Here is a 26,653-nt window from a genome sequence, read left to right as displayed (position 1 = left end):
CAAATCCCAGGCATGGTAAATAGATGAGTGTATATCTCTAAGAGTTAAGGAAGATTAAAAAAACATAGCCATAAAACCATTATTACATCTAACAAAATTAACAATTTCTTAATATCATATGATATCCAGGTAGTGTCCAAATTTTCCTAACTGACTCATGAAATTCTTTTTATAGATAGCTTGATTCAGGATCCAAACAAGATCTATGCTTTGCATTTGGTTGCTATGTCTCTTAGATCTCTTTTACTATATAACAGTTCTCCTCCCCCTCTTTTTCCCTTGCAATGTACTTGAAGAAACTGGGGCATTGATCCTGTTTGTTCCAGATTACATTCTTGTGGTGTCATTTAACATACTCTCCTATTTCTCATGTTTTTTATAAACTGGTAGTTATATTTAGAGTCTTTGTTAGGGGGCAAGAATCATTAATAGATAATGCTTTGTACTTCCTATGATATCACATCATGAAGCACTGGTTGTTCCTCCTTTGGTGATGTTAAATTTTACCAGTGTATTTACATGGTGTCTGTCTAATTCACCATAAGCCTCTTACCTAATGTTTTTGGCGATCATTGATGACTCTTGCCTAGATCATTTATTTCATTAGGATTGTAAAATGATGGCAGTATATTATTATTTGTTCTGCACTTATTAGCTGAAGTTCTTCTAATGAAGAATAATTGTCTCTTAATTAAACTACTTAATTATTTTATCCATTCACTTTTTAATATAAAACTTTGTATTTTTCAGTTCTAGAGCTTCTATTTTAAATGTTCTAGATTTTTTTACACCCAACTACAACATGGTAAGATCATTTTTATCGTTTCCTGTTTTCAAATATATTTTTAAGTTTCTCTTTTATTTCTTTAAAAAGAGTAATTATTTTATAATCTGTGTCAGATAATTACAATATCTAAGGTCTTTTAGGCTCAGTTTCTGATGTTGTTATTACTTCTGGTTCTCATTTTTGGTGTCTTATCTCCTTGCGTTTAGTTATTTTTTATTATAAGCTACTAATTTTCCTTGGAAAATGATTTGTAGGAGTTCTTTGGAGCCTAGAATGGAAAGACATTTTTCCCAAATGGCTTTGCATTTGCTTTTGCCAAGTGCCCGAGGCCTTTTATACTCACTTCCTTCTGGACCACTGTAAAATGAATTTACAAATCGAGTTTTTTGTTGTTGTTTTTTAAACCACCCAAATCTGAAATTAGACCGCAAATTTCTTTAAAGGCTTATTTGTGGTCACAAATTCTTCTGTTCTGTTTCACACTAAGGCAACTTTTATTGCAGTTCCCTGGGAATTGGGGACGTGAGGGAAGGTTCACTGCAGGGAAGATCTCCTTTCAGACTCCCACCTCTGGTGAGTCTTCTATCCCTTCCTCTGGAAAACAAATAAAGAAAGCTCAAGTCTGCAAGTTTGGCAAACGTCCTCCAAGCAAATGTGAGTGCAGTATTTTGAATAGCTTTCTAGGATTTTGACTTCATTTTGATTTTGGCTTATTAATTCTTTACTGTCTTGTTGGCTCTACCATCCTTTTTTTTGAGACAGAGTCTCACTTTGTCACTGGGGTAGAGTGCAGTGGCATCATCATAGCTCATCATAGCTCACAGCAACCTCAAACTCTGGGGCTCAAGTAATCCTCCTGCCTCAGACTCCTAAGTAGGGACTACAGGTGTACCCCACGATGCCTATTTTTAGTGGAGACGGGTCTAGCTCTTGCTCATGGTGGTCTCCAACTCCTGACCTCAAGCAATCCTCTCGCTTTGGCCTCCCAGAGTGCTAGGATTACAAGTGTGAGCCACTACATCTGACCTCTACCACGTTTTCAAGAAGATATTTCCATTTTTCTCAGCACTCTTTAGTTGTTTTTAGTGGGAGTATCAATTGAATAGTTAATCTACCATATTGAAGAAAACCGAAATGTTTAGCTTTTCTAGCACAACTTTTTATTTTCATTAGAATTAATAATTGTCTCTTTCGGCCGGGTGCGGTGGCTCACACCTGTAATCCTAGCCCTCTGGGAGGCCAAGGCGGGCAGATCATTTGAGCTCAGGAGTTCGAGACCAGCCTGAGCAAGAGCGAGACCCTGTCTCTACTAAAAATAGAAAGAAATTATCTGGCAACTAAAAATATATAGAAAAAATTAGCCAGGCATGGTGGCTAATTTTAGCAGTCCAAGTAGTAGTCCAAGCTACTCGGGAGGCTGAGGCAGTAGGATTGCTTGAGCCCAGGAGTTTGAGGTTGCTGTGAGCTAGGAGGACGCCATGGCACTCTAGCCCGTGCAAAAGACCGAGACTCTGCCTCAAAAAATAAATAAATAAATAAATAAATAAATAAATAAATAAATAAATAAATAAATAAAAAGCTGATTGTTTTGCAGAAGATGGGCTCAAAAAAAAAAAAAAGAAAGAAAGAAAGAAAGAAAAGAAAAAAGAAAGAAAGAAAAAGAAAAGAAAAGCCTGATTGGAAAGTGGGGGTGAGGATTGGGGTATGTAGGCCAAAGGCTTAAGTGTAGAATTCATTCTAATTGTCTTTTTCATTAAGAGAACCTTAATGAGAGTATGTTGGGGACTTTTCTTTTGGCTAGCGAGATTCCCCTGAGGAGGCTTTCCAAAGATATAGTCATGCTCTTGTTTACCTTTGTTTCGGAATCAATTTTCGCAGGTTTGCTAAACCGGGTACCATTCTTCCGATTGATATCCGGATTCCAAAATGTTGCTATTGTCTTCTCTCCCTTTCCTATTGCCTGCAGAATAATACACGCATTTGCCCTCACCATCTTTAACTGGAAGCCCCAGTATAGACCGGCTCTTGCTATGTTGCTCAGGCTGGGCTTGAACTCCTGGGCTCAAGGGATCCTTCCACCTTAGCTCCTGCAGCCACCGCGCCCGGCTGCCCCCATTATTTCTTTAGGATAATTTCATTGGAAGACAACTGCCGGATCATAAGGGAGATTTTGACACATTATCTGATTGCCCTAAAGTAGCATGTATATATGAAAAAAAGTAAGCTTCTGTATAATTGTTTGTTTTGCAGCAAGTATTAACTAACTTCCAGGGGTACTGCGCACGCCCACCCATCTGCCTCAATACTCCGCCTGGCAGGGGGCGGGATAGCAAGCAAGAAACATCTGAAAAAGTATTGAGATGACCGGGACAGCTGGGCTAAGACAGAGAAAAACTTAAAAGGGCCCTGATCATCCATGACCATGCCTCTCTGCAATTGGGGAGGGTGAGGGGTGGGGGTGGGGTGGTGATGTTTGATCTCGTCGATGATTGGTTGGTCTCTCTGACCAATCACGCGTAGCGATTGGTGTTGCTTATCGTCGTGATCCACCTCCCCGGGGGTTTGGGGGCCACGTTTACAAATGGGAATAGGGTACGAGGGAGGGATGGAACGTACAGCCAATGAAATCTTGCGGCGCTAATGGGCGGGGTGAGGCCGCTGCCAGGTTTAGGGCGGAAGGAGCTTCTCGCGATTCGAAGGGGAACGTAAGATGGCGGCGGAAACGCTGCTGTCCAGTCTGTTGGGGCTGTTGCTTCTGGGGCTTCTGTTACCCGCAGGTCTGACTGGCGGGGTCGGGAGCCTGAACCTGGAGGAGCTGAACGAGATGCGTTATGGGATCGAGATCCTGCCGTTGCCTGTCCTGGGAGGGCAGGTGAGGAGGCGATTCAAGGGCGAGGGTCCAGGGCAGAAGAGGAAGGGGGAAGAGATAGAGGAAGAAGGGCAGCTGGGGAGGCGGAGGTTGGGGCGAGAGCCTCGGGGAAATCGGAGAGAATAGGTAGGAGTGGGTAGGGCTTTTACGGCGACTCCTGGGATCGCAGACTGAGACCCCTTCCCCGGGGGTCAGGAACTGGGAGGGGTGGGGCCTCCCGCTGTCAGCCTCCTGGTCCCAGTTCACCATGGAAACACCCAGACTCCGCCCCCGTGCGGAAGTGCTCGCTCCCCTCACCCACCAATTACGGCTGGAGGACTTGGGGCTCATTCTGTCTTCGACTGGGCTCTTCCCCAGGGTCTGAAGAGGGATTTCGTTGTTCTCCCTGATCCCAGCCTTTCTTTGCCTCCCTGCTCCCCGACCCTCCCTTCTTTCCCAGAGCCAAGCTTCGGACGTGGTGATTGTCTCCTCTAAGTACAAACAGCGCTATGAATGTCGCCTGCCAGCTGGAGCCATTCATTTCCAGCGTGAAAAGGAGGAGGAAGCACCTGCTTACCAAGGGCCTGGGATCCCTGAGTTGTTGAGCCCAATGAGACATGCTCCTTGCCTGCTGAAGGTAAAAGGGACTGGGATGAATGGAATGGGGCTTGGGACGTAGCAGCCCATCTGAGAACCGTAGTGCCGGTGAATGAGGCGGGATCTAGGGGACCTGTAGGAGTTAAAAAGGCCATTGGAGGAGTATAAAGATTATACAGACAGGAAAGAAGCAAAGAATCTTGTAATCACTGATGACACTTTGCTGAATGTAGGGGAAGGTTAGGATAGAAGATCTCAGAAAATGGTTAAAGCAAGATTGAGATGCTTAAAGATAGTCAGTGTGTGATAGGAGGGGTACTTCCTTAAAGAAGCCTACCTGGTAAAGTCACACCCTGCCCCATCGCTCTCTGCCCCAGTATCCTATTTTCATTATGGCACTTTTCATGATCTGAAACCATCTTATTAACTGAACCAGTTTGTTTATTTTTGGTCTGAATCCCACCACCAGAATGCAAGCTCCATGAGGTCAGGGAGTTTATCTTGTTCACAGCTGTATTCCCAGTGGAACAATGCAAGGGATGTTGTAGAAATTCAATTAGTGTTTGATTTGGGAGCCTTCTATGTTTCCCTGATACGAGTACTTCAAGGTTACCCTGATTTCTTATCCTTATGGAGGGCAAAGAAGGACCAAAAAAATCTTGAGGAGGAATGGAAAGACCACAGGCAGAAAACAGATTTTAGAGGCATCTCTCTGAGTCACAGAAGAAAAACAGCTCTCCCTCCTCACTGGGAGTGTGGAGAATTGAGTGGGGAAGTGGAGGGAGATGAGCAGTAGATGAGAGGTTATGTGTCTTGGAGCCAGGAGACCCTGGTTCCAAGAAGAGACATCTGCACTCCATCCCCCTGATTGCTCATTTTTTAATTGTCAGACCAAGGACTGGTGGACATATGAATTCTGTTATGGACGCCACATACAGCAGTACCACATGGAAGGTGACTCACTCCCACATTTTCCCTAAGCCCTCAGTATCATATCATGGAAAGTGATCTCCCTGCCTTGTCCCCTCCTAGTCCTCTTAAAAGAAAGTAATTGTGTTTTACTGTGGCTTCTCTTGCAGATTCAGAGATCAAAGGTGAAGTCCTCTATCTCGGCTACTACCAATCAGCCTTCAACTGGGATGATGAAACAGCCAAGGTGGCAGGAGTGTGGGATTGGGAGAGAAAGGGGTCATGCTTGCAGATTGAGAGCCCTGACAAGAAGGGGAGGGTCAGGATTAGCTGATGTGTTTCCTGGGGCTTGGTGGCAATTAGGACAAAGTCCCCTGGGACCTCGATTCCCTGTTCCTGTGGAGGTGCAGTGCCATTCTTTCACCTTGCTGTCTTTCTCATGCCCCTTCTTCCTGATGTCTTCTTCAGGCATCCAAGCAGCATCGCCTGAAACGCTACCACAGCCAGAACTACGGCAACGGGTCCAAGTGTGACCTCAATGGGAGGCCCCGGGAGGCTGAGGTTCGGGTGAGTCTTGAGAGGGAAATTGACACTCTCTTAGTGACAATTCAGATTCTAAGGGAAGAGCACAGGGTTGCATCTTATAGTCAGGAGGGTCTCTACCAAACTCCAAACCCAAAATTTAAAGCATATTTCCAGCTGCCAGATAGATGTCATTGCCTGGATATTCAGAGGCACTTCAAAGCAACATTTTCCAGATCCTGTCCCCATACCTCCAACCACACTTAATCTTTTTTCCACATTTCTTCTTTCTGTCATGTAAGCTATTGATATAAACCTGAGTATCATCCTTGTCTCTTCCTTTTCCTTCACACTGTGCCTCCTTTCTTCATTTAACAACTCTTCAGTGAAGTTTTGCTGCATATGCAGGCATTGGGGCGTTGGGCTCAGCTCTGGAGATACAGTGGTGAGCAAATATGCAGCCCCTGCCTTCATGGACTGCATAGTCTAGAGGGGAAGACAGATGTTAACAGGAGAATCACAGAGTCTGGAAGTGAGATGAAGGAAAGGAATCTAGCTTTTTTAGAGTAAATAACAAAGCCCATTCTCTCGACTTCTAGATAATCTTTCAAAACTCTCCTCTGCTTTCCTATGGTTAGTACTTTTATCTCTCACTGTTTTTTTGTTTTTTTTTTGAGACAGGGTCTCATGCTGTCACCTAGTCTGGAGTGCAGAGGCACAATCATAGCTCACTGTAACCTTGAACTCCTGGGCCCAAGCAATCCTCCTTCCTCAGTGTCCTGAGTAGCTGGGACTCCAGGCGTCTGCCACTACACCTGGCTAACTTTTTAAAAAAAATTTTTTTGTAGAGACTGGGTATCACTATGTTGCCCAGGCTGCAGCAATCCTCCCACTTTGGTCTCCCAAAGCACCCAACAGCCTTTTTTTTTTTTTCTTTTTTTTGGGGGCAGCACTCTGCACCAGTGAAGGTTCAGAGAGCTCCACCCCAACAGCCTCTTAACAAATGCTCCTCATCTGGTGGTCCCTAGCTGAGTTGAGGCAGGCAGTTAGGCAGATATGTGTGTGTATGTGTATATATATGTATGTTGGGAAAAGGTCCTCACATGATTCTAATGTATTCACAAATATGCACACCTGTAGAGAACCACATAACACCTACCAGAGTTATCTTTTCATAATACAGATTTGTACCTGCAGTTGTGTTGAACACCCAGATCTCTGAGGGGCAGGGGGGAGCCCTGATTTTATAATATTTGCCAATATCTGTGGTATAAATACTCCCACCGTGCCCAAATCCAGCTTCCAATGTGATGTGAACCATCTTGCAACATTCCCCAAAATTTACCAGTTGGTTCCAACATACCTGTAAGCGTGTGTCACTTCTCTGCCCAGTCCTGGAAAACCTTCAGTGATTCTGCCTTGCACAAAGGATAAGATCCAAATGTTTCAGCACAGACCAAGGTGGTGGCAGTAGAGATGATGGAAACGGTTGGATTCTGGATATAGTTTGAAAATAGAGCCAATAAGATTTGTTGATACATTGGATGTGGGATAGAATTAAGGATGGCTCCAAGCTTTTGGCTTGAGCAACTGGAATAATAGAATTGTCATTTACTAAAGTGTGAAGGAACATATTTGGGGGAGGAAATTAGGTTGGTTTTGGATATATGTAGGTTGAGATGCCTATTCGATATCCTAGTGGTGATGTCCAGTTGGCATTTGGCTCTGTGACTCTGGAGTTCAGGGACAAGGTCTGGGATGGAGATATAAATACTCATTGTGTTTCTGCCACACTGGCCTTCTTTCTGTCTTTGAACCAGTGGGTCTCATTGTTTCCTCTGCCCGGAGCAGTCTTCCCAAAGATTGTTAATGGTTGGCTCTGTCCCCTCATTCAGGTTATATTTAAATGATACCTCCACAGGGAACCTAACATAAGCAAACAAAGACACACACACACACCCCCCTCGCTGCTCCTGTCCTGGTTAACATCTACAGTGGTTTATAGTCTTCAAAGCATGCATCATTATCTGAAATTATTTTATTTGTTTTAGTTTAATATCGGTCTCTGCTCCCACTTAAATAAGCTTCAGGAAGGCAGGGATAATGTCTGTCTTGTTTTCTGCCGTATCCTCAGTGCCTGGAATAGTGCCTGCCATCAAGCAGGTGCCCAGAAATTATTCATTGAATGAATGGAATGAGTGATAAGCCGGTTCAAATGTCAACTTTCCTGTAAAAGAGGATTAAAAAGAAGAAAAAGAACAAAGTCACCTTTCTTGACTAACCCAGAAAATTAGTTAGTTGTGTGCCTTCAGCACTTCATGTATGTATAGCCACATATACCCACAAGCATCCAAGACATATATAGTTTGTTACAACACTTACTTCATTGTATTCTAGTGATTTCTTTGGGTGTTTGTACCTTCAGTAGGCCAAGAACTGAGGGTAAAGACTGCATATCTTTCTCATATCTGTTGAACATATGCCGTATGTCAAGCACTGCAATAGAACTGGGGATAAAACAGTACCGAGAGACCTAGTCCTGCTCTGAGGAGACAGATGTTAAATAAACAGTCACAACAAGCAGGATGAACACGATGACAGATGAAGTACAGACCATAGAGGAACACACAAAAAAGGAACTAACCAAATCTAGGGTAAAGGGCAGGCCTTCTGGGAAAAGTGATATTTGAACTGACAATTGGAGGATAAGGATGTAGAGGGGTGGGAGAGGAGAAGAAGAGGGCATTCCAGGTAGAAGATTCAGTGAGTACAAATGGCCTTGGAGGCAAGAGGTCGTGCCTATCCCAGGACCTGATAGTCACAGGGACTGGAGGGGATAATCGTGAGCAGGGGAGTGTGGGAGATGAGGCTGGCCAGTTTTGGGGGGACAGGTCACAGGTAATGAAGGGCTAATTTTTCTGTTTTTTGTAGAGATGGGGTCTCACTTTTGCCCAGGCTGGTCTTGAACTCCTCAGCCTCCCAGAATGCTAGGATTGCAGGTGTAAGCCACTATGCCTGGCCCCTTTGCCCATTTTTGAATAGAATTGTTTTTTATTGTTGAGTTGTGTTGAGTTCTTTATATATTAATATTGTTTGTACTATTAGTATTCTGGATATTAATCCCTTATTAGATATGTAATTTGTAAATATTTTCTCCCATTCATTAGTTGCCTTTTCACTCTCTTAATAGTGTCTTTTGTTGCACAAAAGTTTTTAATTTTGATTTTATTGCCTGAAATTTTGGTGTTATACTGAAGAAATCATTGCCTAATCCAAGGTTATGAAGATTTTCACCTATGTTTTCTTCTAAGAGTTTTATAGTTTTGCTTAAATTTAGGTCTTTGATACATTTTGAGTTAATTTTTATATACGGTATCATTTTTGTTACAGTCCAGCTTCATTCTTTTGCATGTGGATATCCAGTTTTCCTGGCACCATTTGTTGAAAAAGACTTGTCCTTTCCCCATTGAATTTTCTTGATATCCTTATCAAAAATCAATTGACCATATATGTGAGAGTTTATTTCTGGTCTATTATATTTCATTGGTCTATATATCTATCCTTATGCCAGTACCACACTGTTTTGATGATAATAGCTTTGTATTAAGTTTTGAAATCAGAAAGTGTAAGTGCTCTTTGTTCTCTTTTTAAGATTGTTTTGGCTATTTGGGATCCCTTGAGATTCCATGTGAATTTTAGGACTTTTTAAAAATTTTTCTATAAAAGAACACCATTGGGATTTTGACAGGGATTGCACTGAATCTGTAGATCACGTTGTGTAGTATTATCATCTTAACAATATTAAGCTTTTCAGTCCATGATCAGATGATGTGTTTCCATTTATTTATGTTGTCTTTAATTCTTTCAGCAATGTTTTGTAGTTTTTAGTGTACAAATTTTCACCTCCTTGGTTAAATTTATCCTATGTATTTTATTCTTTCTGATGTTATTGTAAATTAAAGAAAATTTAATTTCCTTTTTGGATTATTCATTGCAACTGTATAGAAACACAACTGATTTTTGTATGTTGGTTTTATATCCTGTAAGTCTGCCAATTTGTTTATTAACTCTAATAATTTTGTGTGTTCTTTGGATTTTCTATGTATAAGATCAGGTCATCTGGGAACAGAGATAATTTTACTTTTTCCTTCCCAATTTGGATGCCTTTTATTTCTTTTTCTTGGCTAATTGCTCTGGCTAGAACTTCTAGTACTGTGTTGAGTAGAAGTGGTAATGAGTAGGCATCCTTGTCTTGTTCCTGATCTTAGGCAAACGCTTTCAGTGTTTCACCACTGACTATGAGGTTAGCTGTGGGTTTTTCTTATATGGAGTTTATCAATAGTTGAAGACATTCCCTCCTATTCCTAGTTTATTGAGTGTTTCTTACATGAAAAGCATGTTGAATTTTATCAAATACATTTTCTGCATTAATTGAGGTGATCATGTGGGGTTTTTTCCTTTATTCTATTAATATGATGTATTATATAGATTGATTTACCTATATTGAACTATCTTTGCATTCTTGGAATAAATCTAACATAAATCATGATGTATAATGCTTTTAATATGCTGCTGAATTTGGTTTGTTACTATTTAGTTGAGGAATTTTGCATCTATATTCATAAGCTGTTTTCTCCATCACAGCTCATTGCAGCCTTAACCTCCTAAGCTCAGGTGATCCACCTACCTTAGCCTCCTGAATAGCTAGGACTGCAGACACTGGCCACCACACCTGGCTAATTTTTTTTTTTTTAAGAGACAGTGTCTCGCTGTGATGCTGAGCCTGGTCTCAAACTCCTGACCTCAAACAATCCTTCTGCCTCAGCCTCCTGAGTAGCTAGGATTACAGGCATGAGCCATGGCATCCAGCATTATTTATTGAATAGTCCATACTTACCTCTCTGATTTATAGTTCTACCTCAGTCATTTACCAAGTTCTCATATTTATGTGGCTTTTCTTCTTGGCTTTTCTTTTGTTTTAGTAGTCTGTTTATTCCTATGTCAATACCACATTGTTTTAATTACTGTAGCTTTATAGTAAATCTTGGTATCTGATAGGATGCATTCCCCTTTGTTCTTCAAATTGTCTGGGCTATTATTGGCCAAGTTCTGTTAAAAACCCTTTTGAAGATTTTGATTGGAATTATATTGAATTTTAGTTTAATTTGGAGATAATTGATATTTTATAATATTGAGTCTTTACACACTATGAACATGATATTTATTTCCAAAGATTTTAATTTTCTCTATAAACTCATTCACCTCTTATGTGAGATTAGTCATAGATACCTTACAGTGTTTGTGTCTTATATGTGCATGCAGATATTTCACACATACAGGTACCTAGTAGTTTTTTGTTTTGTTTTGTTTTTGAGAAAAGTCTCACTCTGTGACCTGGGCTAGAGTGCAGTGATGTCATCATGGTTCACTGTAACCTCAAACTCCTGGGCTCAAGCTATCCTTCTGCCTCAGCCTCCCAAGCAGCTGGGACTACAGGCACATGCCACCATACCCAGCTAATTTTTTTCTATTTTTACTAGAGATGGGGTCTTGCTCTTGCTCAGGCTGGTCTTGAACTCCTGACTTCAAGTAATCCTCCCACCTCGGCCTCCCAGAGCATTAGGATTACAGGTGTGAGCCGCCATGCCTGGCTCCTAATAGTTTTTGATGCTATCATAAACGGCATCTTTCACAAATTCTATTTTCTTACTGATTGTTGCTGGTGTATTGTCACATTATTGGTTTTATGTATTGATCTTGTATTCAGCAACTTTGTTGAACTTTTTCACTTCTAGTAGTTTGCAGATTCTCATGGATTTACTATGTGGATAATCATGTCATCTGCAAATAGGGACAGTTTTGGTTTTATCCTTTCTAACCCTGATACATTTCATTTTTCTCGTACCTCCAGTGGAATAGAAGTGTTGATGGTAGGCATCCTTGACTTGTTTCTGACTTCAAAGGGAATGCTCCTTAAGTTTCACTGTTTGCATGATGTTTTCCTGTAGGCTTTTTGTTGATACTCTTTATCAGGTATGTGACATTCCATTCTGTTCCTAGTTTGCTGGATATTTTCCACCACGGGTAAGTGTGGAATTTTAACACATGCTTTTTCTGTGTCTATTGAGATGGTCATATGGTTTTTCATCTTTGAGTTTTTTAATATAATAAATTAATTCATTTTCTCAGGTTTTTAATTTTTTCATTTCGGGGGTAAGACTTTTTAGAAAAAACTCATAATACACCTTTGCCCCTCATCAGCTTGTTCTCATCCTAATAAGAAAGGTAATCATTGTTAGTTTCTTTTTATACTCTGAAATTTTTTAAAATGCACTTATAAGCCTGCATTTTTATGCTTTTTCCAAATCAATACATAAAAAGCTTCCTTGTTCTTGTATATGTTTGCTGTTATTCTGTTATACAGTTGTATGATCATTTATCTAAACAGTTCTCTGCTGATGGACATTTAGGTTGTTTTAAATCTTTTATTAATATAAAAGTGCTGCAGTAAATAATCTTGTACCTCCAGAGCATATGTAGATTAAGTTCCTGGAAGCAGATTTGTGTAATTTTGATATGTGCTGCCAAGTTGCTCTGCCTAGGTAAATCCCCTCCAGCAATGTATGAGAATGCTGATTTCCCTATACCCATGCCAACCCTGTATATTTTTAAACTTTTGGATGTTGGCCAGTCATCAGCTAGGCATCAAAGAATAATTTTTTAGTGTGGTTTTAACTTGCATTTCCCTTAAGAAATGATGTGTAATCTTACTCATATTTAAGAGCGGTTTGTCTCTCTTTACTTCTTTAGTCTTTCCTTTTAACCATCCAAATTCTTTGCTCATTTATCTCGTGCGTTGTTGGCCTTTTTCTTCTCAATTTATAAGAGCACTTTATATATTAGAGAGATTATCCTTTTGTCCATGATACAAGTTGCCACTGTTCTTGTAACTCCTTGAGTGGGATGCTTGCCTCACTAATTTTCAGTCTGTCTTCTTTCCTAATGATGCATTTAAAGGTAAACATTGAACTCTGAGTACTATTTTGGTTACATCCCTCAAGTTTTAATATTAGTGTTTCCATTTTCATTGTGATTTCTACTTCAAAGCTTATTTAGAATTATGCTTATTATATTTCTAAACAGATGTGTTTTACTTTTGTTGTTTTTATATTGATTTCTAATTTTATGCCACTGTGCCAATGATTCTTTTTTTTGGTGATTGTTGGGACTTTCTTTGTGGTGAATTTTAAAACATGGTATGTTTGTGCTTAACAGCATGTGTACTCTAATTATTCAGTTGAAGACTCTAATTGTATTGTTCAAACTTTCTATTAATTTTATTTTGAGTTGACCAATTGAAAGAGGTGTGTTAAAATCCCCACTGTGATGGTGAATTTGGCAGTTTTGTTAATTTTTCCTTCTTATGTTTTAATTTGAAATTAAATGATTTATAGAGAAATTTATAAGAGATATAAAAGAGGAAAAGCTGAAAATGAATGAGCTAGGCATTCATTTTAAGAAGTTGAATAAACAGTAAAATAAACTCAAAAAAGTAGAAGGAAAGAAAGTAAAGATCAGAGTGGAAATTAATAAAATAGAAAACAAATACAATAATAGAAGCTCAACAGAGTACAAAGTTGGTTCTTTGAAAAGACTAATAAAACTGACTAATCTCTGATGAGACTTACCAATAGCAAATGAGGCAAAAATAACCCATGAAGAATGAAAAAAAGAATCTAATTACAGATGCCATAGAGAGTAAGGAAACGATAGAAGGATATCATGAGCAACTTAATGCTGATAAATCTAAAAAGCAGACGAAATGGACAAACTCTTAAAAAAAAAATAACTAAAGCTGACCCAAGTAGAAATAGAAAACTGAATATTCCAAAAACTACTAAAGAAGATGAATCAGTAGTTCACAATCTTCCCACAAAGAAAACCTAGGCTAACTTGACTTTACAGGCGAATTCATACATTGAGATGACCATGTAGTTTTTGTCCTTTATTCTATTGATAAACTGTATTACATTAATTTACTTTTTGCCTTAACTCTACTTGCACTACGGGGATAAATCCCAGTTGGTCATAATATATAACCCTTTTAATATGAATTAAAGTGAATTCAGTGGAAGATTTTTGGGGTTTGAATTCATAAGAGATATTGGTCTGAGATTTTCTTTTCCTGTGATGTCTTTGTCTGGATTTGACATCAGGGTAATAATACTGGCCTCAGAATGAGTTGGAGAGTATTACCTCCTCTTCTGTTTTTTGGAAGAGCTTGTGAAGAAATGGTATTTATTTAGTTAGTTAGTTATTTTTGAGATAGAGTCTCACTCTGTCCCCCTGGGTAGAGAGCAGTGGCATGATCTTAGCTCACTGCAACCTCAAACTCCTGAGCTCCAGTGATCTTCTTGCCTCAGCCTCCCAAGTAGCTGGGACTATAGGAGTGCACCACAACGCTGGGCTAATTTTTCTATTTTTAGTAGAGATGGGGTCTCGCTTTTACTCAAGCTGGTCTTGAACTTGTAAGCTCAAGAGATCCTCCCACCTGAGCCTCCCAGAGTGCATTACAGGCTTGAGCCACCGCACCCAGCAGTATTTATTAATTTTAAATGTTTGGTAGAATTCACCAGCGGACCCATCTGGCCTTGGTGTCTAATTTTATTTTTATTTTATTTTATTTTATTTTATTTTATTTTATTTTATTTTATTTTATTTTATTTTATTTTACTTTACTTTACTTTATTTTATTTTATTTTATTTTATTTTTGTGAGACACAGTCTCACTCTGTTGCCCGGGCTAGAGTGCCATGGCATCACCTAGCTCACAGCAACCTCAAACTCCTGGGCTCAAGCAATTCTCCTGCCTCAGCCTCCCGAGTAGCTGGGACTACAGGCATGCGCCACCATGCCCGGCTAATTTTTCTATATATATTTTTAACTGTCCATATAATTTCTTTCTATTTTTAGTAGAGACAGGGTCTCACTCTTGCTCAGGCTGGTCTCGAACTCCTGAGCTCAAACGATCCACCCACTTCGGCCTCCCAGAGTGCTAGGATTACAGGGGGTGAGCCACCGCGCCCGGCCCTAATTTTTTATTACTAATTCTATCTCTTTACTTTTCTTCTTGTATCAGCTTTGGTAGTTTGTGTCTCTCTAGGAATTGGTCCATTTTGTTGAAGTTATCTTATTTCCTGGCATATAAGTGTGAATAGTACTCATTTATGATCATTTTTATTTCTGTAAGGTTAATAAAAGTGAATAGAATAGAGGATTAATCCTCTCATTCTAGATTGTACTAATTTAAATCTGTATGTATTCTTGGTTGGTCTAGCTAAAGTTTTGTCACTTTTGTTGATTCAAAAATCAGCTCTTCCAATTATCCTGATTTGATCATTACACAGTGTATGCTTGTATCAAAATATCTCATGTATCCCATAAGTGTGTACAACTACAACGTATGCACAATAATTAAAAATAAAATAACTCTTAATTTTCTTGATTTTCTCTATTGTTTTCCTATTCTCTATTTCATTTATTTCCGTTTTAATCTTCATTTTTTCCTTTCCTCTGCTTGCTCTTGGTTTAGTTTGTTCTTCTTTTTCTAGTTTTTCAAGGTGGAAGTTTAGGTTATGGATTTGAGATTTCTTTTTAAAACATATTTTTGTTAACAGTTGTAAATTTCCTGCTAAGCACTGCTTCAGCCACATCCTATAAGTTTTGACATACTGTGTTTTCATTTTCATTCATTTTGAGGTATTTTCTAATTTTCTTGTTTTTTTTTTTTCTTTGATCCATTGGTTACTTAGGAGTATTTTGTGTAATTTCTACATATTTTTGAATTTCCAAGATTTGTTATTTATTTATAATTTCATTTCATTGTGGTCAGAGAACACACTTTGTGTGATTTTAATTCTTAATTTTGCGAACATATTTGTAATGGCTACTTTTAAGTCTGTGAAATCCAACATCTGGGTCCTCTCAGAAGTGGTTTCTGTTACCTGCATTTGTTTTCTACATATGTGTCACACTTTGCTGTTTCTGTATGTGTGTCATTATTTTTTTGTTGAAAACTGGACATTTTAGGTAATATATTTATTATAGCTACCTCAGATACTGATTCCTGCCCTTTACCCCACAGTATGACTTTGTTGTTTGCATGTTTATTTGTTCAATGACTTGGTTGGACTACTTTAGTGAAGTCTCTTTCCTCCACAATACGAAGTCTCTGGTGTGTGTCCTCTGAGGGCACAGTTGGGGCCGTGCATGCAGTCACCCTAGATGACAGTGAGTTCAGCAGAGCTCTTTTTGACTGTTTTTTTTTTTTTTTTTTTTGCTAATCTGTTAAACTGTCTGCCTCTGCTGGTGTCACACGCAGCTGTTAGGCACCACTAATTGCCAGCTGACTGCTCTATCGTTTCTGACATGTGAGGCATAAGTTGTTCCATAGTATGATCCAAGTAAATGTGGACCCCTTTGTAGGGGTGGTTTTTGAGGCAAATATTTTAGGTTTGTTCTGATCTAGGAGGGCTCATAGTTGCTGTCTTTCCTTGGTTCTCCCTGTTAAACTAGCTGACCTACGGTTTAGCTGGTTGTACTAATAGAGCAACCAGCCTCCTCTAATTGCTTCCTACTCAAAAATCTCCATTTTTTTGAGCACCCCTTAGATTTGAACTTCCCCATACTCTGTTTCACATAAAGTTAGGCTTTTTGGAGAGAGTTTTGGAGCTCTCTTCTTATGGACTGCCTCTCCCCCAGACAAAATCTCTAAGACCCTGCTCTGGAGCTGGTGTGAGGGACAGTGGTTTGCTTCTCCTGGAGCAACATTCCTGCTTTCTGAGCAGGGAGCTGGGCAGGGATGATAGCCTCTGGTCTTCTCCATTTGCATCTCCTTTTGTGAAACCGCCACCCTATGAGCAAGCTCAGGTGAGGTCAATCAGGGTCTCAATATGCTTGTCCTATGCGCTTGAAGTAAAGCCTCTGCCCCATGAGTGGGGCTGGGTGGAATAAGGGAGCCCTGTTCTCTTGACCACATTTTCCAGGAATTTAGTCTTTGCACCTTGGAGCTGGGGAGGGGTTGAGAAATATTGGTGGCCACTCCCATTGAAATACTATATCCTGTGACTGGACGTTGAGGGAACAGGAAGCCCCATTTTTTTTTTTTTTTTTTTTTTTTAGGACCATACTCACCTGGAGTGCAGCTCCTCTCTATGGCGTGGGGATTGGGGAGTGGTGGGCATAGAATGAGGGAGCAGGTCATGACTCAAGTGCCACAAACTCTCACTGTCAAGATTTAGTAGATTTCCTTAAATAAACTTTTCTTCATTTGTTGTATGTCTTTAGGAAAATTTCCAAAGAGTTTAAATGTTTTGTTTTTTAAATTTCTACCAGTTATGGGATTTGACTAGGGAGTGGGTCTGCAAAGTCCCTTATGCTGCCATTTCAGAAGCAGGACCTCTCTTTCTTTTACTTTTAATAGTTACTTTAGAAATTACAATGGTGGGCCGGATGCAGTGGCTCACTGTGAGACCCCATCTCTACAAGAAATAAAAAATTAGTTTGGCATGGTGGTGAATGTCTATAGTCCCAGCTACTCAGGAGGCTGAGGCAGGAGAATCGCTTGAGCCCAGGAGTTGGAGGCTGCAGTGAACTATGATGATACCACTGCACTCTAGCCCAGGTAACAGAGCGACACCCTGTCTAAAAAGAAAGAGATTACAATGGTGCATGCTTAATTTATCAAAGGGCAACATTAATCAGTATCTTTATTCTTTCTGAATGGCATAAGGATGTTAGAACTGCCTGAAGTCTTTAGCATATGCACATATTTTAAAATATATGTATATACATATGTATACAAAAAAGAATATATATAAAGCAAATATTTATAAGTATATATGTATGCCACATTTATATAAAGCAAGAATGTGAAACAAAAATTATCAGGTTACCTATAGTTGAACTGCCTGAGTTCAATTCCTGTTTTTGCCACTTATCATCAGCTGGTCAGCCTGAACAAGTGCCTGCATCAAACCTGAGTTTCTTTTTGTTTGTTTGTTTTGCCATTTTTTTTCCCTATTTCTAGTAGAGATGGGGTCTCACTCTTGCTCAGGCTGGTCTCAAACTCCTGAGCTCAAGCAATCCTCCTGCCTCAGCCTCCCAGAGTGCTAGGATTACAGGTGTGAGCCACCACACCTGGCCCAAACCTGAATTTCTTGAGCCACAAAATTTAGATACCAATATCTCCCTCACTGGGTTTTTGTAATAATTGAGCTAAAGTGGCCGGGCGCGGTGGCTCACGCCTGTAATCCTAGCCCTCTGGGAGGCCGAGGCGGGTGGATCGCTCTAGGTCAGGAGTTCGAGACCAGCCTGAGCGAGACCCCATCTCTACTAAAAATAGAAATAAATTATATGGACAACTAAAAGTATATATAGAAAAAATTAGCCGGGCATGGTGGCGCATGCCTGTAGTCCCAGCTACTCAGGAGGCTGAGGCAGTAGGATCACTTGAGCCCGGGGGTTTGAGGTTGCTGTGAGCTAGGCTGACGCCACGGCACTCACTCTAGCCCAGGCAACAAAGTGAGATTCTGTCTCAAAAAAAAAAAAAAATAATTGAGCTAAAGTATGTAAATTGCCACAGACACAATGTATGCACACTGCCTGAACATAATAAATGCTTAATGAAAGATAGCTGCTCTAAGAACTATAACTAATTATTGGTGGTAATTACAACATATCTTCCGTTTTTTTCCTGGCAGTTCCTCTGTGACGAGGGTGCAGGTATTTCTGGGGACTACATTGATCGTGTGGATGAGCCCTTGTCCTGCTCTTATGTGCTGACCATTCGGACTTCTCGGCTCTGCCCCCACCCTCTCCTTCGGCCCCCAGCCAGTGCCACTCCCCAGGCCATTCTCTGTCACCCTTCCCTGCAGCCTGAGGAGTACATGGCCTACATTCAGAGACAAGCTGGTGAGTAATTAGAAGAGGAGGAGCAGAAGGAGGATGTGGGGAGGGGCAGGCAGAACACGGAGTAGTCGGTGAATAGCCCAGAGGGATGTGTTCTTAGCCTGCTTGCATGCCATTTTTCAGTAGACTCAAAGCAGTATGGAGATAAAATCATAGAGGAGCTGCAAGATCTGGACCCCCAAATGTGGAGTGAGACCAAGTCTGGAGCAGTACCCCCAAAGAGAACAGGTAGGACCTTGTTTTATCTGTGCCATGAAACTTATCTGTATTTCTTCCTTTCCCCTGATCTGATTGTCCCGTACAGGGGAAGGGAAGAGTGACGTGGGATGGAGGAGTACCATGGACCCTAATCCCATGGTAACAGAGGAGGGGAATGTACCCCATCCTATTTGTTCCTTTCCATTTCTCCCCTCCTTTCAGATCTCTCCCTGTGCTCTGTACCCCAGGTGCAAGCCCAAGCAAGGATGACAGTAAGGAATCGGATTTCTGGAAGATGGTTCATGAGCCAGAGGACCAGGCCACAGGGGGAGAGGAGGTGCAGGCTGAGGTGAGAAGCAGTGTCCCACCTGCTTCTCTGATGAGGCTGCACCTGGGCTTTGGGATGGGGAGGGTCACTGGAGCTGAGGTCATTATGAGGTGACCTCCATTCATGTAGGAATGCAGGGATCTCCCCAGAACCATTGCCTTAAGAGTATGGTGGGCATAAACAAGCCATCATACTTGACTCTGGTTTCTTCTCCTCATCAGGAGCAGGACCCAAACCCTGAGGCAGCAGATCCAGCTCCAGGCTCTCCCAATGGTGAGGTCACCCTCCACGTCTCCTTCACTGAGCGTGTTTTAGGATTTACAGGGGTGGGGTGGAGGGTAGAGCTAAACACTGGGAGGGAGGTTGGGCAGCCAGGCCAGCAGTGAATTCATTTTTATAGGAGTTACTGTTCTCTGTAGACAATAATGCTATTTTAGGGAGGTAGCGGAACACACTGGCTCCACTACTTGCTGACTTTTTTATCCTGGACAATTGCACTTAACCTCAATTTCCTTACCCATAAAATGTGAGTAATAACCCCTGCCTTAGAAGGTTATGACATTAAATGAGAATGAATCTATAATTCATAGCAGAATGCCTGAAAGTGAGTAGGCAATGAATGGTTAATATTTGTAGGAACAGGAGAACTGGATCCAGGGAATAAGAGCCCTTGGCCCCACAATCTCCTCTGTTGTCCTAAAAACTGGAGTGATTGCCAGAAGGGCCTCAGAAGGGCATGGAAGAGCTGGGGGCTGAGCTTGATAGCATCCCTCTCTCCCACCTGCACGTCCACCGTAGGACAGTGCTCTCTGCAGGAGTGTTCTTGCCCCTGACTCACTGACCAGCTCCAAGAGGCAGGAACCATGTCCTTCCTTGGTCTTTCATTGCCTCTCCTTAGGAATCAAAAGAGAATTTAAAACACAGCGGGTCCATGATTATTCATTTCAGATTTTCAGAACAACGTGCAGGTCAAGGTCATTCGGAGTCCTGCGGATTTGATTCGATTGATAGAGGAGCTGAAAAGTGGAACAAAAAAGGTATGGGTCCAGCTCAAGGGAGGGGTGGAAACTGCCTCCCAGCTGGCAGCATTTGAGAAACCGCCCTGACCTGGGCCTGACGGAGGCTCAATAGAGCTGACTCCCTTCCATCGCTCCTCCCGAGTCCCCCTGCTACCACACACCCCTGCCACTGTTCTGTCTGCCCCCACCATGTGTCTCTGCTGAAACCCTAACTGTCTACTTCTTTCTCCCCAATAATCCCCACCCACCCAGGGGAAGCCAAATGCAGGCCAGGAGCAGCCTACAGAGGATGCTGCAGAAGTCCCTCAAAGGGAAACAGAGACGAAGGAAAAGGGTGATGCAGAGCATCAGAGTGAGGCGGAAGAAGAGGACGATGATGAGGATGAAGATGAAGATGAGGACGAACGGCAGTTACTGGGAGAATTTGAGAAGGAACTGGAAGGGATACTGCTCCCATCAGACCGAGACCGGCTCCGTTCAGAGGTGAAGGCTGGCATGGAGCAGGAGCTGGAGAACATCATCCAGGAGGCAAGCCCAGCCTTTACGCCTGCCACTCCCACAGCTCCTGCTCCCGCGGGTGGGACGGCCAGGGGCTAAAGGAGAACAAAGGGTGGCACCCAGCACGGCCTGGGCATAGGACAGGGCACTCCGAAATGGTAGTTGCTTCCTTACTTAAGAGAGGGTTGGAGGGGAAGGGGGATCAGAGAGAGGGATGGGACTTAAATATTAGACTCTCCTCTGGAGCATGGACCACTAGCCTTCCCCACTCCCCAGACCCTTGACTCTGCACCCCCTCTTGGGTATTCCAGACAGAGAAGGAGCTGGACCCAGAAGGGCTGAAGAAGGAGTCAGAGCGTGATCGGGCAATGCTGGCTCTGACATCCACTCTCAACAAACTCATCAAAAGGCTGGAGGAAAAACAGAGTCCAGAGCTGGTGAAGAAGCACAAGAAAAGGAGAGTTGTCCCCAAAAAGCCTTCGCCATCACCCCAACCTACAGGTGAGAGCATCAAACAAGGAGGAGCAGCCAGTCAGTTGTCTTCACCCTTCAGCGGGTCTTGTTCCCAGAGGGCACCACGTCCTTTCCCTGCTGAGAGTACACATCCTCTGCCCTCTTTCTGGGCACCATTCTCACTGTTGCCTTCTTCCCACCACCTTCATCCCTCGGCATGGTTTCCTCTTTCTCATCCTTTTGGAAAGCAGCTCTTAGAGCATGTCTGTCTTGTTTCCTGGTTTGCTCCCATACACCCAGTGCCTAGCGCTCTACCTGGCACATAGTGGGTGATCAACAGATACTGAATATGAGCCTGTATGATGAAAACCCCACATCTGCCAGCCCAGCTGCACATGAGCCAATAGCCTGGATAGATTCTATTCCTTCTGCACCTCTTTTTGTCCATTCCACGGGGTTCTGTGGGTATGGAGATCAGACAAATGGAATGTTCCAGTGTCAAATCTTCCATCTCTCTCTTTCTCCTTCTCTAAACATTGAAATGTCTTTGAACTACCAACATGTGGAGGACCAGACCACAGTTTTCCAACCTGCTTCTTAAAACTTCTTTGTTCATTCAGGTGTCTTGATTTTTGTTTCAGAAAACACAGTCATTTTCCTGTAGGTGATGGGCAGAATTACTGGGTAGAGGGGAAGCAGGAAGGCTGCAATTGGTGGAGGGAGTGCTATAGACTATAATTAGAAGGGGGGATGCAAGTTTTTTTGAGCCCTGGCTCATATAGGTGTGAGATGGAATAGCTGCCAAAGCAATTGATGATTAGGGAGAGGTGACCACTACGGCCCCTAACCCTGGAGTCACGGCTGTGCTTTGTGTCTCCCTATGTGTCTCCCCCTCTAAGAGGAGGATCCTGAGCACAGAGTCCGGGTCCGGGTCACCAAGCTCCGTCACGGAGGCCCCAATCAGGATCTGACTGTCCTCGAGATGAAACGGGAAAACCCACAGCTGAAACAAATCGAGGGGCTGGTGAAGGAGCTGCTGGAGAGGGAGGGACTCACAGCCGAAGGTGGGCCCTGGAGGGCGCTGGACTCGGCGCTGTTGGAAGGGCTTGCCGCCGGAAGCGGAGGGGCTGGGGACCTGGGGGATACGGGGCCTGCCCTGAGGTTCCCAGCCATCGTGTCGTCTCACTGCCATACTGGTCCTTTCCAGGGAAGATTGAGATCAAAATTGTCCGGCCAGGGGCCGAAGGGACTGAAGAGGACGCACGTTGGCTGACTGATGAGGACACAAAAAGCCTCAAGGAGATATTCTTCAATATCTTGGTGAGAGGCCTCCCCTCCACCCAGTCCTGGCCCTCCAGCCCTCCCCCTCCCAGCCCACTGAGGTAGCCCAAGCATGGTGGAAAAGGAGGCACACAGCCACATCCCAGCCTTGCCAGTTTACTCTTCTGGAAGCCAAGCCAGGGTTCTGGTGGCTCAGTGTGCTGCCTCTCAGGCATAGCCCGCCCCCCACTGGCTGCTGCCAGTCCCAGGACTTCCCTGGAACCTCAAGTACCCACCGCTTCCCTTGGCTTGACAGTCAGCGACTCCAGCCCACCCCACCGTCTCCTTCTAGGTGCAGGGAGCTGAAGAGGCCCAGAAGGAGCGCCAGCGGCAGAAAGATCTGGAGAGCAATTACCGCCGGGTGTGGGGCTCTCAAGGCGGGGAGGGCACGGGAGACCTGGATGAGTTTGACTTCTGAGACCTCCACTGCAATTGGCCCTCCAGGGAGTCCAGAGTCTTCCTAGACTGGCCTGCCTCCTCCCCACCTCCCCACCCCAGGACCCCTAAAGGCAAACAGCAGGGCAGAGCTGAGCTGTGGACCTGGTGGCCCCAGCTCTGGGGGTGTGGAGGGTCATGGGGTGAGTGCTGCTGCCCTCCAGCCTCACCAGGCCTGGGAGTTTTGCTCTCCCAGGCTCTTCCCCAGTCCCCTTGCTTTCCTCGTTGGCTTTTCCTGTCATCATCCCCTAACGATAGGATAGGATTCTTTCCTTCTCCCCACCTAGAGATTCGGTCAGGTCTTTTGAGTGGAGTAGGGTAGAGAGAGCACAGACAGCAGGGCAGTTTGGCAGGCCCTCAGAGAGCAAATGCCCTCACTTCCTGCCCCCATTGCTGTGTGGAGTCACTTTACCCCGTCCCTTGGATTGCCTTGGGATTTCCTTCTCCCTTTCCCTGTCCACACTGTCCCCTACAATCTGTGTTTCTGAGTTGAGGAGCTTTCACCTCTGTTGCTGAGGAAATGGGAGAATGTCGCCCATCACCTCCAACACAATCCCGGCGAAAAGAGTGGGGTACAGAACCCACCATGTTCTTGAACAATCAGGTTTCAAAATAAAGAACTGGACCATCAATCCAGCAGCCTTTTCTGGTGGGGAGCATAGGTCGGGCGGGGGCTCAAGCAGGGAAGAGGCTTGGTGTTCTTTTCGAGGTGGAGGGCACATTCTCTGATCCTGTTCCTTGCTTCACACCTTCCAGGTGGTATCAGTGGGGGACAGGGTACACAGGAGAGACCAGGACAGCTAAGCAAAGCCAACTAGCCTGGCGAGGATTTAAAGAGACACTTGCAGGACTGTCATCCCTTCTTTTCCTCATCTCTCTGCTTCTGTTCCTTCCCTTCTTTAGCACCAATTCCTTCCCTATCCTCTCCCCATTTATATCCTGAAAGCCAAAATACACACCACAGTTACCCCTCGACACTCAGACCTCCCTCCTGCTGAACCCTCTCCTGCAATGTGCTCCAGATTCCATTTGCCACCCACACCCCTTTGTCCATTCAGCATTTCCTAGAGGGGCTCCACCTTTGGCCATGCCCGGAGAGCAGGCTGCTGCCCACACGTGCCAGCTCCTGAGTATGCCAAGGGTAGGTGGGGCTGGTGTCTCTATCTCTTCCTCATTGTCAATTGCACTGTGGGTCCCCTCATGTCCCTCCCCCGTCCTCACAGTGCAGAGGACTCTAAAGCCAGAAAGGGGCCTAGGCTGTCTCCTCTGGCTCCCCATCCAGGAGGGCTACAGCCTTTCTGCTGAAGACTCTCCACTGGCTCACAAGACAAGAAAAGGGACAGAGGGCGTGGAACTCCCAGGCCTCTAAAAGTAGAAAGTGAGAGATTCAATTGTTGAAGGAATGTACATGAGACTGACTCTCTTCATGCTGAATATGGTGGACTGGTGTTTATTGTGCATGTTATGCTTAAATTGTTTTATTTTGAAATGTAAATGGTAGACTTAAAAATCCTGCCTCTGCAGATCCATTTGTGTATCTTGAGGGAGGGATATTTTAACTGGGCAAGAGCTTAGAAAATGTCTTGAGGGCAGCTGTAGTCAGAATGCTAGGTCCAAATCTTCACCCCTTCATCTACCATCAGAGGGGCCTGAAACAAGTTATTTAACTTCGAATGTTTCCTCATTGGTAAATCATGGATAACAGGAAGGTGGTTGTGAGGATTGAAGGGGAAAGTATGTTTGTCATGCTCTTGGCACAGCACCTGGGCCACAGTAAGTGCTCACTGACTTTATTATTATGAACTAGCTCCTGCATTCTGAAGAGCCTAGATTACTTGGAGGCAAGAGAATCCCAGAAGTGATCAGAAGCTACAGTAGAATCTTTTAGAATGGCAAGGATGAGAGGCTGGAGCAGAAGGGGGTGTCTGATTTGATTGGGATGGAGTCATAGCATCGTCAGAAAGCTGAGTTCTAGAACCTCACTATATTAATCATTTTGTACTTTCAATCACTCCTTTTACTTCCCTTTGGCTTTTAGCAAAACTCCCATGGAGAAGGTCAGTTTGCCCCAGCTGTGCTAGGGCCAGTAAAAGGAGGGGAATGGGGTATGTGGCAGATGGCCACCAGGAAGGGGTGGGGAGGGGGCTGGCCGATGGCAATAGGGACCAAGCCAGGAGCCCAGGGTGAGCTGTGGAGGTGGCATGGGTGTAAAGGGGCAGCAGGTCTCCTTCACCCACCCAGCAAGTACCCTTCTAGGGTCCTATTTGGCCATAACCTGGAGGGCTCGATGTTTTGTCACTCCATCCACTACCACCCTTAAGAGTTCCCCACAAGACCAAAGATGCACCCCATTAAAAAAAGAACCAAGTGGATGACTTGGTGTTGGGCTTGCTGTGGGAACGCCAACAGCTTGACCATTTTTCACTGGCTGGAAATGAAAGGAACTTCCTGCTGGCCTGCAGTTTCCTTTGCAGGGAATTTCATTTTCTCCAGGGTTTTTGTTTCCTCCCTGTATTCTCTCACACTCCAGGCTTCTGAGGAGTGGAGATGGAGTGAGGGAGTCCCTGGTCTCTGAGCTGAAGGGAGGATGTCAGGCTTCTTTGCCACTCACCCCCCTTCCTCTCACTTTACCCAGACCACACACAGCCCTGTACCTGTCACTGCACCTGCACCCTTGAATCCACCTTTCCCTGGGACATGCTGCTATTCTAGGTCCCTGCCGAGGACCATGCAGAGCAGCAGCCTCCATGTGAATCGGACTTGGGCCCATTGCTGTGACCACATCGTGTCAGTTTGGTGGCACACCTGCAGCTGAACATCTTGGGGCTGGTGGGCACCGAGGGTCAAAACCAACTTTACCCAAAGATGCTGGTGCTACCATCCTTCAGGCAGATGACACACGTGGTGGCTGTGCCCAACCTGCACTGGCTGCTGGCTCAATACCACCCTGCCCAGCCCCTTTACAGGGGCAAACACTTTTAGCTGCATTGGAGAAATAGTGCCAGTGGCTACATGCAGAGCCTAACAGTACTACAGCTCCTAGTGGCAGCACTGGCCTCAGGCTGCTGTGGGCTGGTGGCCCCATTGTTGACACAGAGGTGGGCAAATGCTTGTAACAGCTGGCATAGAGTTTGTGGACACCAGGGACCTCTGCAGCCAGCTTGGAAATCTTTCCCAGGAGATCTCCCACCCATTCCCTCTGGAGCACCCCCTGACTGGGGCCAGGGGAGGGGGCCCTATCACAACCTCTACTCCTCACAGTGAGCAGGCTGGCTGGGCAGCCCTCCCCAGGAGTACTTACCAGGTGCCCTCTGAACAGATATTTTTCAGAATACAAATAAACAGATGCTACCAAGGTCATCTGCCCAAGGTCACCTAGCTATGAAGTAGAAGGGCCAGGTTTCAAAATCAGGTCTATCTCCAAAGTTCCTGATCTTAACCAAGGCTACCCCATCTTTTCACCCCTCTCCATAGGCCTGCCCCACACCCCAATTCTCCCTGAGAACCGGGGTCCTCTTGGGAAGTCAGTGACTTCTCTGTTCCCAGGATCCCCACTGTTGCTTCTACCTGCCCATGTCCTTTCACTACATGAGCCCAGAACTGTTGTACATGATAAAACCACTCTGTGCCCATGGGTACTGCCCTGCCACCAGCCCCAGTGGGAAGTACCTCTGTCTGGCCCTCTCCCACCCCAGTTCCCCACCTTGACCAAGGCCATACCCTGACCTGCCTCTTGAAAAACAGACCAGCAGCTCACCCCCTAGACAAAA

At 43.9% G+C, this 26,653-nt stretch overlaps 1 protein-coding gene across 8 annotated transcripts; it reads left to right on the top strand.

The window, feature by feature from the left end:
* Positions 1 to 3,322: 3,322 nt before the first annotated feature.
* Positions 3,323 to 23,515, top strand: OS9 (OS9 endoplasmic reticulum lectin). Of its 8 annotated transcripts, none has more exons than XM_045553498.1 (15): positions 3,443 to 3,659; positions 4,096 to 4,272; positions 5,123 to 5,186; positions 5,312 to 5,388; positions 5,610 to 5,708; positions 18,425 to 18,635; positions 18,759 to 18,860; positions 19,079 to 19,179; positions 19,380 to 19,431; positions 20,107 to 20,195; positions 20,430 to 20,660; positions 20,987 to 21,176; positions 22,028 to 22,192; positions 22,336 to 22,448; positions 22,741 to 23,515. In XM_045553498.1, the coding sequence occupies exons 1-15, from the start codon at positions 3,498 to 3,500 to the stop codon at positions 22,864 to 22,866; spliced, it is 1,959 nt and encodes a 652-aa protein (XP_045409454.1). In that variant the 5' UTR covers positions 3,443 to 3,497; the 3' UTR covers positions 22,867 to 23,515. The 8 variants fall into 8 exon arrangements, with proteins under 8 accessions (XP_045409456.1, XP_045409454.1, XP_045409452.1 ...); XM_045553496.1 differs by having other exon boundaries at positions 20,430 to 20,705; XM_045553497.1 differs by having other exon boundaries at positions 18,756 to 18,860.
* Positions 23,516 to 26,653: the final 3,138 nt, after the last annotated feature.

Source organism: Lemur catta, chromosome 6 (genome assembly GCF_020740605.2).
Source record: "Lemur catta isolate mLemCat1 chromosome 6, mLemCat1.pri, whole genome shotgun sequence".
Classification (NCBI taxonomy): domain Eukaryota; kingdom Metazoa; phylum Chordata; class Mammalia; order Primates; family Lemuridae; genus Lemur; species Lemur catta.
This window is presented reverse-complemented; position numbering and strand designations above follow the sequence as displayed.

Bases quoted from the DNA above. Each gene is read 5' to 3' on its own strand.
- OS9 (XM_045553495.1), top strand. From the start codon at position 3,498: ATGGCGGCGGAAACGCTGCTGTCCAGTCTGTTGGGGCTGTTGCTTCTG. The intron at 4,273-5,122 runs GTAAAAGGGACT...TTTAATTGTCAG, and splicing joins ATGCTCCTTGCCTGCTGAAG to ACCAAGGACTGGTGGACATA. The intron at 20,196-20,429 runs GTATGGGTCCAG...CCACCCACCCAG, and splicing joins TGAAAAGTGGAACAAAAAAG to GGGAAGCCAAATGCAGGCCA.